The sequence below is a fragment of the Lotus japonicus genome, chromosome 3, assembly GCF_012489685.1.
Source record: "Lotus japonicus ecotype B-129 chromosome 3, LjGifu_v1.2".
NCBI classification, from domain to species: Eukaryota; Viridiplantae; Streptophyta; class Magnoliopsida; order Fabales; family Fabaceae; genus Lotus; species Lotus japonicus.
Window position 1 is genome coordinate 78,033,603 of NC_080043.1, and position 15,323 is coordinate 78,048,925.

General features: G+C 32.6%; 1 protein-coding gene across 1 annotated transcript; it reads left to right on the top strand.

Moving 5' to 3' along the window:
- The first annotated feature begins 8,526 nt into the window (after window positions 1-8,526).
- LOC130746137 (pentatricopeptide repeat-containing protein At2g46050, mitochondrial) lies at window positions 8,527-10,623 on the top strand. The gene has a single exon (XM_057598679.1). The coding sequence runs from the start codon at window positions 8,572-8,574 to the stop codon at window positions 10,513-10,515; it is 1,944 nt and encodes a 647-aa protein (XP_057454662.1). The 5' UTR covers window positions 8,527-8,571; the 3' UTR covers window positions 10,516-10,623.
- The last annotated feature ends 4,700 nt before the right edge of the window (window positions 10,624-15,323 follow it).

The window sequence follows — 15,323 nt, forward strand, 5'->3', positions numbered from 1 at the left end:
TTGATCATTTTCATAAAGTGATTGACCCTATGTGTTCTTGGGTATCAAATATATTCTTATAAAAAATTAAAAGAATGAAATATTTGTTTTCGGATTTTTACAATGAAAATAAAGAGAAGAGGTGATATTTTTATAATTAAAAATAAACAACTACAAATAAAACAAAGAAATATAAAGTTTTTAAAATTTCTTACATTCTTGAGTCTGGTTCTTTTGGAGTTCACTTTTGACCCGACAAAATCTAGGTTCCAAAAAACTGAAGATTATGCCTTGACATAGCATGCACTGAGAGTGCCATCATCAGAAACTCACCCTTCTTTCCAAACATGATTCACTAATGTCGTGTTCACAAAAAGCTGCAAACTTGCAAAGATGATGATGTTCTCGTTCTTGTAAGCCCCCGAAATACCGTGAACAGGGAAGCTGAGATTATCCTCTTGCAAAAGAGTCGGGTTACAAGTGAAGTGTAGGTGAAGTGCATGCTTTGACACTCTCATCGGGTCTTCAAAACGTGACAAGTTCTTGGGAACCCACCAATGCCCTTTGAAGTGGGGTTGATGGCCCAAGCTACCCCGAAGATGAAGAACATTGAAAATCCATTCACGAGTAGAAGAGTGTTTAGAATTATTATTATTTTTGTACGTAAAATATTGTTTAGAATTACTACAAAGTGTTACCTAGCTCAGTATGAGAAATTCCTAGATGAGCCTAACACATCATATTTTAGACCCAACCATTCAAAATAATCTTAATAAAATTTATAAAAATCAATATTTTAATTTTATTTCCAACTCAGACACACACATGTTTCTCCCCTTCTCTCCTCTTACACCATTTCGATTCTTTACCCGGATCCTGCTACTAATAGAGATGTTAATTTCTTAAAATATCCTATATACGTAGGCGACAACAGGTGAATGGGTCATATTTATCCCGACGGGCGTAAGAGTACTAATAACGTTTATAATGTTACAACGGGCGGTATAGTAAACAAAATTATACGAAAAGATATGGGGGTGCAAAATAACGATAGTGGATGCATCAGATGGATCTTCACCATAATTTTCAGTTCTCTTCTTTATTTTCTTTCACTCTATTTTCTAATTGTTGAGAAGAGAACGATAACTCTCTCCCTTCCCTTGAATTTTAGATCTTTCTTTCAATATGTTTAACTATTTAAGGTAGGAGAGTGGTGGGGTTTCTCTTACACCAACAAACCGCACAAATCTCCAACCTTCACCTGCAACCCTAAATCCCATCACCTACACCATAACCTCGCTGAAACCACCGTGCACAGCGTTGCACCCCACCCCATCCAGCCACTACTATGGGAGTAAAAATCGAAACTTGGGAAATACCATTTTGTGGGGTTGCAAAAATTGAAGAGAATAGATGGATATAACATGGAAAAAAGGTTTTGATTTGAAGTCCAGTTGAACCAAAAATAAAACTATCCAGTGGAGATATAAGATGAGTGTAAGATGAAATGGTGAAAGAGGAGAGAAGATGAAAATGTAAAACATGTGTGTGTCTGACTTGGAAAATAAATTTAAATTGTTAATTTTATAAATTTTATTAAGATAAGAGGTAATATTTTGATTGGTTGTGTTTAAATATGACGTGTTAGGTGTATGAGCACTTAAGAATTTCTCGCACTGTATTTATATAAGGTCAAGCACACATTTTAGTTAGATTTTATTTTATCTTTTAGTATAAAGTTAAATTTTATTTTATATTCTGGTACAAAGTTAGATTTTATCTGATGATTAAACCTTATTTAAAGATTTTTTTTATAGACCGGAATCTCACTCTCATCTATATATATATGAAAATAATGTTTCCTTCTAGAAGCCTATGCCACATGGCACCCCCAAATTCTTCCAATTTTCCCTCCAAGAAAAAAAAAGACATCCCATTTTTTTGTTACAACATATTTCATCTCTCACCTATTTAATTTCATTTATTATTAATAATTCATTATCCTATATGATACACTTGAATGTATATTTTTAAATATTATATTTTTGAAAGTTTGTGACAATTCAAGTAATATTACGAAATCTATTTCAAAAAAAAAATGATTATTTCGAAATCTTTTTCTCACTTTTTAAATTTTAAATATAAAAATTACTTGAAATTATTTTAAAAATAAATCTAACATTAGTTTTTTTTATTACAAATTAAAAAATATAATACACAACAAAAATTGGAATCCTTTGTTTGTTCAACTCCAACAGCAATGTTGATAATAAATATTGAAACTTTTAATTTAAACTATCATTATTTCCTAACCTATAATTTATGTCTTTAACATGTTTTTAAAAAATATATTTAAATTTTTTAAAAAATATATTGGAAGGAAATATTATATTATTTTACATTTGAAATTTAACTTTCTTCATTATAATAATTGTTGAAAATCTAATTAATATTATTGGTTGTTGGTTTACTTAGATGAGAAAATGAATGTTTTCAAATCAAATAAATATTTTTTTTTCCAGCATCATGATTTTTTGGTAAATTGGAAAATAAGCATCATGTTTTTATTAAGTTTGATTTATTCTTCCGAAATTTTAATCTATATTAAACATTTTATCCTTATAATTGTTATTAATGACTCTAATTAATAACTAAAGTCAATGGATATAATTAATTACCTTTTTTAAATTCAAAAATGAAAAAAAAATCAATTTTTTAAAAATTTTGCTTTTTTTTTTGCTAAAACTTCTACAAATCAAGCAAATAATTTATATGTGAGACACACATCATTAATAAACATTTCATTACTAAACAAATTTCCAAGGTTTTTTCCATTAGCGGACCTTATTATCCTATTTGATCTAAAAAGCTAGAGCATATTCTGGAATTTTTTCTCCAAGAAATGGAATATTCCAAAAATCTATATATATGTGAAAATAAGGTTTATTCTAGAAGATCTATGACACATGGCACCTCCATATTCATCCATTTTCTCTCCAAGAAAAAAAATATTCATTCTACTTTTTTGTCACAACATACAATCATGACTCACCCTATTTAATATCATTTAATGTAATTCCAATTTTTATGTAACCTTTATTTAAAAGTTCAAAAATATTTTAAATCCTTTTTAATTGAATTATCACAACAATTAATGTTTTAATTTTTTAATATTTAATATTTAATTTCGATTTTTTATATAACCTTTACTTGGAATTATATTTGAAAACATTACAAATATGATAAGAAAAATTAAATTCGAAAATAAAAAATAATAATCACAAATCGGAAAAAATACTTCTTAATTTAATTTTCAACGTAATTATTATTTTAATTTTTCATCTGTTTCGAAAGTACCGATTTTCAATATTTAATATTGATTTTAATTTCAATTTTTTATGTAACCTTTACTAGGAATTTTATTTGAAAATATATCTAATGTAATAAAAAAAAATTGAATTCGAAAATAGAACAAAAATAATAAAAAATCAGAAAATAAAATTAATTTAAATCCTTTTTAATTTAATTTTCAACGTAAATGTTATTTTAATTTTTCAATCTATATCTATATATATATATGAAAAGAAGGTTTTCTTCTAAAAGACCTATGCCACATGTCTCCTCTTAAGTAATTCATTTTCCTTCCAAAACAAAAAAATATATTTCCACTTTTTTTTGTCACATTAATTGCTAAGTTTAATATAGGTAAAATATTTATTAAGAATAAAACATAAGTAATACTTATAAAAACTATCAAAGTAAGGATATAATTCCAAATAATATTATTTTCTGCCCCTCCATATTTTCGAAAACATGATACAATACATGAACATCTCTAAACCTATTTCATTTCATCCATTATTAAAAATTCATAATTAGATTTAAACTTTTTGAAAATAATCAATTCTGATTAAAAAAAATTAAATTTTTATTTTCCCTGAAATTATTTTTTAAGATAAATCAAATATTTTAAAAAAATATTACAAATTTGAAAATACGATTCATAAAAATAATTGCAATCCCTTTATTTTAATTAACAATATTCTAAATAGTTATAATAAATATTCGTAATTATTTCAAATAGAAATAAATATTGGATCTTTTAATTTTTATTTTTCTAAAATTCATTTATTTGTTTTTCTTTAATATTATGGTTAAAATGATTTTAAAATATAAATTAATTTTTTTGAAATTCGAATTTCCTTTACTATAGTAATCGTTTAAAATCTAATTATTACTAGATTAGTTGTAAAATGAGTGTGATGAGCAAATAATTTTTTGAAAATAAAATAAATATATTTTTTAAAAATTTTTAGCATCATTTTTCTTTTTTTTTTAATTTTTCGAAAATTTTGCAATTGAATAAATATTCCTATTTTAGATACTACAATTTTGATTTCTTATAATTGAAATTAATGGCTCTAATTAATTCCTACAATTAATGAGTATAATTAATTGTCTTTTGAAATTCAATTTTTAAAAACCTTGATGCTCAAGAATTGATAATTTATTGGAACAATGAAATAAAATTGTAAGAAATGACGAAAAAATTTAATTAGATTAGACAAGATTAATTAAAGAATTGAAATTTCAAAAATGAAATATTCCACATTTTCGAAATTAAATTGATATAATTTAATTAATGAATCCTTAGAACATTTAATACAAATAATTTTGTTGATATGTTTAATTTCTGATTAATTTTTCACTGACCAATAATGAATATTTTATTTTAGGAAAAAATTAAGCATAAATAAATCAAAATATTTCAGCATCATTTTGTGCATACCTCCTCGAAAATAAGGTTAGGACTTTCATTTTCCTCCATTTCCTATTCAACTTATACTTCTTCCTCCCATCTTTGGAATTTCTTATGAAAAAACCCATCATGTTTTTCTCTCCGTTCGTCTGCTCCATGGTAAGTATTTTCAACTTTCTTCCATATTTTTCATACTCCTCTCTTTCCTCCCTTTCATTTTTCTGTTTCTCAATTCTTTATTCAATTTCATGTTAAGCAACTTTCACCTTCAATTTTTCTTTCATTTGAAACAATTATAGAGAAAAATAATTTATCAATCATGTGCTAGGTAATGCTTTAATTTTATCTTAATGCAAAAATAATTAATTTTGCTATACATGTGCATTGGTTAGAGAATTCATTTGCTCTTTTGAGACATTTCTCACATTATTTATTTAATCTATAACATTTTGATATAATTTAATTAATGAATCCTTAGAACATTTAATACAAATAATTTTGTTGATATGTTTAATTTCTGATTAATTTTTCATTGACCAATAATGAGTATTTTATTTTAGGAAAAAATTAAACATTAATAAATCAAAATATTTCAGCATCCTTTTGTGCATACCTCCTCGAAAACAAGGCAAGGAATTTCATTTTCCTCCATTTCCTATTCATCTTATACTTCTTCCTCCCATCTTTGAAATTTCTTATGAAAAAAATCCATCCTGTTTTTTTCTCCGTTCGTCTACTCCATGGTAAGTATTTTCAACTTTCTTCCATATTTTTCATACTCCTCTATTTCCTCCCTTTCATTTTTCTGTTTCTCAATTCTTTATTCAATTTCATGATAAGGAACTTTCACCTTCAATTTTTCTTTCATTTGAAACAACTATAGAGAAAAATAATTTATCAATCGTTTCGGTTTTATAATTTAATTACCCAAATTTTTTTTTCAAATCCGATCCAATTTTTATCGGTTTGGATTGGATTGGATTTCAATTTTTCAAAGAAAGTAAAAATCTTGAAATACATAACAAAATAGAAAATAAAATCATAAAACAAGAAGCACTGTAAAAGTTACAGAGACAAGATATCATGCTTAACACTAACATCAATACTGTAAGAAATGAATTATGTACGCACTGATATGTTTCACTTTCGCTGAATGAAAGGAAGACATATGTCTCCTAACTTGGAAAATGTTAAACACATTATAGTAAAGGTTTGGGTATACATGGAATAAAATATTATAAGTATGGTTAAATGCGTAATTATGTATGTCAAAATTTAAATAAATAAATACTTTCGGTTTGGTTTGGATCGGTACGATTTAGAACATGGGAACTGAAAACCAATCCGATCCATTAGCGTAAATATTGGTTTTTGCTATTTTCGGTTTTTCAGTTTTTGGTTTTTTTGGATCGATTTGAGCGGTTTTAATTGGTTTGGTTCGGTTATGAACACCCCTATTTCATGATCCTATTATTTACTTATTCATCCATTTTTTATTCACCATCATATATTGTTTCACCCCTTTTTTAAATCATGAAGGGGAAAGACGAACATCCTTCAATTTATCTGCTTGGATTGATAAAATGATTTTTTCCTCCATCGTCCCTGGTAGGCGGTGGTTACCAAAGGTATGATCGAAGAGCCAAGGACAAAAAAGAGGAACGAGTTCAAACTTAAATGTAATAGTCACATGAGAGTTTATTCAAAAATAAGAGAAGCCTCTGGATCTAAATAATTTTCGTAAATTATCTATTATTTTGGTTTATTTAATTTGGCGATTTTCTCCTATGATTTGATTTGAGTTTTATTAGAAGTGGGGTTTCATTTTGTTGTTACATGTTTTTTTTTTGTCCTTTGGCCACCAGTCACCACGGGGGAAAAGAGCCCCACGTGACTAATCTGGCTCGGGATACGGTAGTAATGTCCCTGACCACAAATGTATTATATTTTCCCTTAGAGGGGATCGAACCCGGACCAGAAGCCTAGGCGAAATCCCTTAAGGAAATGCACATTCACCAAACATTTTGAATAAAAAAATATATATTATTATTAGTGTTATTGCTATTATAAATAGAAACATTGATATGAAAAATAATCAATCAAATATTAATAATTAAACATGTATAAAAAAATTAAAATATTGATTTAATGCATATATAAAAATTTGAGTGAATTTAAGTCTTATAATTTAAAATATTTAATTTTTTCATATTTAAATAATTAAAAATTTATAAGTAAAAAGTTGTGGTAGATTAATACATAATTATCACTATTAAGAACATATAGTTGAAACAATTGTTAAAATATATTTACTAAAAAGATACAAAACATAATATTACATGAAATTTAAATTGTAAATAACAAAAGTCACCCGTGCAGGGCACGGGTAATCCCGCTAGTGGTATTATATAAAATATATACAAAATGAGAGAAAAAGAGAGAGAATGTCACTCTTTTTTGGTATATCGGAAAAATAAATTGCACCCGCCAGGAATCGATCCCTGGACCTCCCCTACCCAACCCATATGTCCTCCAGCTCCTACCACTTGAGCTATCCTACATGGATTAATTTTGTATTTAAAAATAAGTACTTAATTTAATTTAATTAATTGATATGACATATTAAAATGTGAAAAATCTACACCGCTGCTGAAGGTTATGGGTGGCTTTTTGCGAACTCAGTGTCGGTCGTTTCCCCTGAAACTTGGTCATGGATTTGGTGGACAAAGGCTCTTGAGAAGGTGAAAGTGTTTGTCTGGTTATTGGTCCATAATGTGATTCAAGTTAATGACCATCAATTTCGATGTCACTTTGCTCCCTTACTGGCATGCTCTCGTTGTTCTCATTCCGTAGAGGACAACCTCCATTACCTTCGTGATTGTCCTCACTCACGTGAGGTATGGTTGAGGCTTAATGTGTTCTCTTGGCCTCGTTTTACTTCTTCTTGTCATAAGGTCTTGGTCCGTTCTTAGGTCCAAGGGCCGCATAGCACATTGTTCGTGGCTGCTCTCTGGGGACTTTGGCGTTGGAGAAATATTGCAGTCCTTGAGGATAATGATTGGTCTATTGAGGTTGCAGTTCTTTGGATCCTGCAAGAGAGCAAAGATTACGATAACTTGCTGGGGTTGCGATTAGACAGTGGAAAGTGATGGTCCGAGTCTTGTTCGTTGGAGAACTCCACCTATGGGGGTGTGCAAGCTTAACACTGACAGAGCCTATAACCCTTCACTTCAGAGTATGGGTATGGGAGGCATGGTTCGCGGAGCTGCTGGAGATTAGATGTTGGGATTCATGGCCGGCAGTGGTGGAGGGGACCCCCTCAAGGCAGATCTCTTGGCCCTACAAAGTGAGCTTTATCTTATGTGGGAGGCAGGTATTAGGGATGACATTTGTGAGGTGGACTGCTTAAAGATTGTGGATGTGTTAAAGGATGAATGATTTCAGTTTCATGAGCTCGCTCAAGATTTTTGGAAGGCTTGGGAGCTGTTGCGGCACGATTGGCGAGTTCAGCTTCTGCACGTTGCTAGGAGTGCAAATGATGCAACAGACTATCTTGCATATTTGAGAGCGAATGCTTAGTGTCCTCTTCTGCGCTTGGAGGATCCCCCACAGCTTCACCCCATCTTGACTAGAGATTTGTTAGCATTGTAATCTTTTTCTCTTGTCTTATCTTTCCAATGTACTAAAAAACAGTGAAAATCTTTACATATCTCCCGAAAAAATTATAACGGTTGACTTCCACCCAATAATAGTAATATATTATTTTCACATATATTCGCCTTCCTTGATTTCAAAATAATTTATCAAATATCAAATTCATCTCGATAAATCTTATGGTCTGCAAATTCCATTTCAAAAAACAGCTCCATTTCACTCCAATCCTTTATTCATTTGTTGCTCAATGCTTCTCTAACTCTTCTCATCAACCCCATCCATGGAGCAGACTCAGAGCTTCTGTATCAGTCCCTGATCAAACCCTTTTCAGGGACCCTGACACTGTTCATTTGTTTTGTGCCAATGCCCTTAAAGTCTCTGCCAAAAGGGCTTTTCTTCCGGAAGGAAAACAGTTACATGCCCATTTGATAAAGTTCGGATTTTGTCATGTGCTGTCCTTACAAAATCAAATTTTGAGTGTTTATCTTAAATGCAAGGAAATTGAAGATGCAGATAAACTATTTGATGAATTGCCTGGCAGAAATGTGGTGTCGTGGAACATTATGATTCGCGGTGTTGCCGGACGCGACAATGAAAACGACTCGAGTGCACCACTGTGTGTTTCTTATTTTAAAAGGATGCTGTTGGAAAAGGTGGTTCCAGATTATGTAACTTTTAATGGCCTTATTGGTTCATGTGTTCAGTTTCATAACATTGGTGTGGGTATCCAGCTGCATTGTTATACAGTGAAAGTGGGATTTGATTTGGATTGTTTTGTTGGTTGTGCTCTTGTTGATTTATATGCAAAATGTGGCTTAGTTGAGAATGCAAGGAGGGCTTTTTGTGCTGTTCCATGTAGAGATTTGGTAATGTGTAATGTGATGATTTCTTGCTATGCCTTGAATTGTTTACCTGAAGAGGCTTTTAGCATGTTCAACTTGTTGAGAATGGATGGTGCAAATGGGGATGAGTTCACTTTTAGCAGCCTGCTTAGTGTATGTGATACTTTGGAATATTATGATATTGGGAAGCTGGCTCACAGTCTTATTCTGAGACAGGCATTTGATTCAGATGTTTTAGTGGCTAGTGCATTGATCAACATGTATGCCAAAAACGAAAATATAACCGATGCACGCGGGGTATTTGATGAAATGCTGATTCGAAATGTTGTGGCATGGAACACCATCATTGTTGGGTGTGGGAATTATGGAGATGGGAGTGAAGTTCTGAAGCTTCTCAGAGACATGCTTCGTGAAGGGTTTTCCCCTGATGAATTGACTATTTCCAGCACTATTAGTTTGTGCGGCTATGCTTCTGCCATAACCGAAACACTGCAAACTCATGCCATTGCAGTTAAATTATCCTTTCAAGAATTTCTATCCGTTGCCAATTCTTTGATTAGCGCCTACTCCAAGTGCGGTAACATTACTAGTGCATTGAAATGCTTCAGATTAACAGAAGAACCTGATCTTGTTACATGGACTTCATTAATACATGCATATGCATTCCATGGTCAAGCCGAAAAAGCTACTGAAATGTTTGAGAAGATGCTATCTTGCGGCGTAGTACCTGATCGAGTTTCGTTTCTTGGTGTTCTCTCTGCTTGTGCCCATTGTGGGCTTGTAACAAAGGGACTTCATTACTTTAACTTGATGACCAGTGTGTATCAGATAGTTCCTGATTCAGATCATTACACTTGCCTTGTTGACCTTCTTGGACGATATGGTCTTATAGATGAGGCTTTTGAATTGTTAAGGTCTATGCCTGTGGAAGTTGAATCAGATACGTTAGGAGCATTTATTGGATCTTGCAAACTCCATGCAAATATAGGACTAGCTGAATGGGCTGCAGAGAAGCTCTTCATCATTGAGCCAGAGAAAAGTGTAAACTATGCAGCCATGTCTAACATTTATGCTTCTCAGAGAGATTGGTGTGATGTGGAAAGAGTTAGGAAAATGATTGGAGACAAAGGTGATGCAAAAGTCCCAGGTTGCAGCTGGATTGAGGTTGCTAATCAAGTTCATTCATTTGTATCCCGTGATAAGACCCATCCTAAAGCTTTAGAAATGTATGCTACATTAAAAATGTTACACGTGTGTTTGGATACCAGTTGTTGGCTGTAACTTAAAAGGAATTTTATCCCAATTTACATAAAGAATTTTGTTCATTTTCATGTATCCAAATCACATGATCTAAATCAGCATGGATTATCCAAATGCTTTGCTTTGAAATGAGCACTATAAGTGATGGTTTGTCTATCACTATTAGAAGTATGTTTTTTTTTCAACCACATATATTATCTACCGAGGCAATCATGTTTAACCTGGATAGAACCACTATGAGTTGCAAAATTCTTTCTACTAAATATTTAATGTTATGCATTCACAATGTCTCAAACTCGAAACTTTTACTTAAGTTAAAACAATCTCACGGTAGTTGATTTGTGCGCTTAATGGTATCAGAAGTCATGTTTGAACTACCCTCCTAAACAAATGCTTCTCTACCGTGAAGTACTCAGCAGTTGAGCAAGATCTATAGACATTTCTCATTACTTGGTAAACAATATCTAAAGATTCTTAGTTACGTTATATTTGAACGTAGATGTCATTTTTTCTAAGCTAAAGCCATCACATTCTACATCATAGAACCTAACAGAAGTATTTGCTATCTGTTAAATCTAAGGTATTCAACATCTTACCAGCAGGGAACATTTAATTTACTTCTAATCAAAGCTACAGTCATTAATCTCTCCACTGGAACTTATCTAAAACACATACCAAAAATTCCTATTGATGACATTTGAATTTACGAAAATATTAAAATAAGATAGTTTTTGTTAATACCTTGAGTTATTGGTTACGTTAGGTTTGAAAATGCTAATAAAAACTGTGATTAGGCACTTAAATGTGAGGGTCATGGAGCTGGCCAGTGCGTTAATTGTGGAGCGAATGATTAGCCTCACGGCCGCTGACTGTGAAGATACTTTTGTCAAAGACACAAAAATATATATGAGGGTCATGGTCCACATTTTGTTATGTTATGAAAATGCATGTCTTCTTTTTTTTTGAGAACATTCAGAAACTTCATACTTTCACAAAAAATCAACCCCTGGCCCCTCCCAATAAATGATTTACTTGATGTTTAAACTTGTATTTCCACTTTTATGAAGTCTAACTTGTTAACGGCTAAATCAATGTAAAAGTATCTGAAATCTGTGTATAATGTTTGCAATTGTAATATTAAAAATATATATTTTCCAAACTGGGTTACCCGTGGCCCAGGGCAGCAATAGATATATTTAGGCCTTGTTCAAAACAAACAAAAAAGGATTACATGGCATAGTGGAAAATTCTTATAAACTTTGTCAATTGTAAAATATATATTTGATTCATATGCAATTTTCTTTAAATTTTATTCCTTATAGTTAGTAAAACTCAACTGTCATCAAAATCAAAAGTTGGCCTTCATACCTCACTTTGAAAGAGTCAAAAAAACTGACTTATCAAAATCAAGCAGCTTATCAACGTATGAATGTTGGTCTCCTTTTCTTTTTCCAGCCATTTATCTTTTGGAAGGACCTTTTCAAAATGGTTTTTCTAGATCGCAAATTTGTCCCTTAGTATTTTCGGTCCAACGGGAGCTATAGCTTAAAAAGAGCAATATATCAGGAGAATATATTTATCATTAGTTTTACATAAACAGGGTAAGAGACATGTAAAAAATCAGTTTAAAAAAAAAGACATGTAAAAAATAAAAACAAGTAAACTATAAACCAGATAAATTGACATAATATAATGCTGAAAAAATTTGAATTTATTAAAACTTTAATATCAGTGAATGTCCTAAAAGACATTAATTAAGAAAAATATTGAAATACATTGCAAAAATATTATATTAATACACTAAATATAATGCGGCTTGACCAGTTAAAGGTGTGGTCTAACCTGACCCGTTTATTAAGGTCAGGCTTAGTCTTTGTAAGTTTTTTTACAAAGTTTGATTAAGTAAAAATGTTGGACTCAAATTATAAAAAAAAACATGACATTGCCAACGGATCCCAATAAAGTTTGGTTGTGAGTAAGACCAACTGCAATGGGTGAGTTGAGTGGGGTGTTTAGTGTTGAGAGAGTAGTGTAGTGGTGTTTAGTGGTGTGTTGAGTTTGAGGAGGGAGGAGAGAGGTGTTGAGTAAACTCAACATGTTGAGAGTGGGCCGGCCATGCCACGTGGCGGCCAAACATTGGCCGCGCCAGGCGCGTGTGATACACGGCCCGACAGGGCGCGTGTGAGCAGCGCTGCGGAGAGAGAAAATGCAGCTGGTGGATAGGGCCTGACACGTGGCGAGCCCTGATTGGTTCGCTGGATTTTTATCTTCTTAATCTTTTGAACTCAATTATTTCATTGAAAAAAAAATTTCCGGAAAAAATTTTGATACCAAAATTCATGATTTTTTTTTCCTCTATAAATAGAGACTTGGTTTGTTAGATTTGGACACAGAAAAAAATCCAAGTTTTTCACCATCTTATTATCTTTCTCACCATCTTATTATCTTTCTTTTAGCCTTTGTTTTGAAATGGATCACAACAATTACCATTTCAACACCCAGAATTCTACTAACTACCCATTTAGCAACCAAAATCCCAACAATTTTAAGATCCAAATCAATTTTCTAACTACCAAAATTCCAACATTTATCAAGATCCAAGTCAATTTCTCAACCAACGTCCTCAAAACATACATAATTTTGTTTTGGCACCAAATTTCAACCAGTCATCCTCTGTTCCAAACTTTCATCAATATCATGGATCTATGTTGAGGAATCCGTCTCAAACATCCCCGTTTAATGTTGGTGTACCTGATTTTCCCGAATTTTCAACACAAATGACTCTTGGTGGCAACACAACTGTGAATGAAGTCACGCCAAATGAAGAGGATTCAACTCCTAGGAGCAGGAAAACCCAGTCACCGGCATGAAACACTGAACAAAATTTGGTGCTAATTAGTGGGTGGATCAAATATGGAACAAGCAGTGTTGTCGGGAGAAATCAGAAAGGAGAAACAAATTGGGGTCAAATTGCTGAGTATTGTAATGAGCAATGCTCATTCGATCCTCCTCGTGAGGGAGGTGCATGTCGAAACCGTTTTAATTATATGAGCAAACAACTGAATAAATGGATTGGCGCTTATGATGGCGCTAAGCGTGTGCAAGGAAGCGGTTGGTCGGAGAATGATATTTTGGCAAAAACGCAGGATATATACACAAATGGGAAGAATTCACACCCATTTACTTTGATGGAAGAATGGCGCGTTCTCCGTGATCAACCACATTATTGTAGTCTAGTAGGAGAAAATCTTGGCTCAGGAAGTAGTGGATCTAAGAGATCCCACGAGAGTGATGCATGTGGCTCAAACTCTATAGGATCGATTCCTCGTCCAATGGGTAGGGAGGCAGTTAAAAAAAAGAGTAAAAAGAAAAGCAGAGAAGCTGCCTTGGAGGTGTTGAACAACGATTGGTCTGAATACAAACAACTGAGAGAGAAAGAGCTTGAACGATTGGAGAAGATATCATCGGTGCAACAAGAGGCTAACCGATTGGAAAAATGAAAATGTTTCTACAGCTAAGTTCCGAATAGCATCTCAGTGACCGTAAGAAAGAGCTGTTGAAGCAGTTGTCCCAAGAGCTATTTGGAAATTAATTTCAAACGAGTATTTGTCTGTATTCGGTGAAACTTGTTAGTGTTGTCATGTCTGTAGTGTTCAGTGGTGTCAAGTCTGTAGTGTTTGTTTTAATAATTTTCAAGTGGTGCCAAGTCTGTAGTGTTTGCTTTAATGTATGGGTAACTGTGTTGGAATATGTACCACTCAATTCGAATCTAGTTATTTTCCGATAATTAGCTCTAGTTGATAACTTATTTCGAATCCGCCAGTGGTGTCAAGTCTGTTGTGTTCGCTTTAATAATTTGTCAGTGGTGTCAAGTATGTAGTGTTTGCTTTAATGTATGGGTAACTGTGTTGGAATATGTACCACTCAATTCGAATCTAGTCCTTTTCCGATAATTAACTCTAGTTGATAACTTATTTCGAATCCGCCAGTGGTGTCAAGTCTGTAGTGTTTGCTTTAATGTATGGGTAACTGTGTTGGAATATATACCACTCAATTCGAATCTAGTCCTTTTTCCGATAATTAACTCTAGTTGATAACTTATTTCGAATCCGCCAGTGGTGTTAAGTCTGTAGTGTTTGCTTTAATAATTTGTCAGTGGTGTCAAGTCTGTAGTGTTTGCTTTAATGTATGGGTAACTGTGTTGGAATATGTACCACTCAATTCGAATCTAGTCCTTTTTCCGATAATTAACTCTAGTTGATAACTTATTTCGAATCCGTCAGTGTCCACCATTCAATGTACTTATATATATAAACTCATAGATCCATTGATGTACCAATATCTCAAATATCTTCCAATCTATTTCAAATTTCACAACAAATGGATCCATCAGAGTATCGTTTTGATCTGGCAACATACCTTCAAAATCGTGAAATTGAAGAAACTTACATAGTCAACCAATTTACAGAGCGTCGAAACAAAATATTGGAAGATAGTGCACCTCGTAGCAGAAAATATTTCAATAGAGATCATGCAGCGGCAAACCAAAGGCTAGTTGACGACTACTTTGCCAACGAGCCTACATATGACGATGCAATGTTTCGTCGTCGGTACCGGATGCAGAAACATGTTTTCCTTCGAATCGTTGGGGACCTTTCAAGTAGTGACAACTACTTCACCCAGCGAGTTGATGCAGCGAATAAAGAAGGTATATCACCCTTAGCAAAATGTACCACAACAATGCGAATGTTAGCATATGGTGTGGCAGCAGATGCGGTCGATGAGTACATCAAAATAGGAGATACTACATCACTAGAGTGTTTACGTAG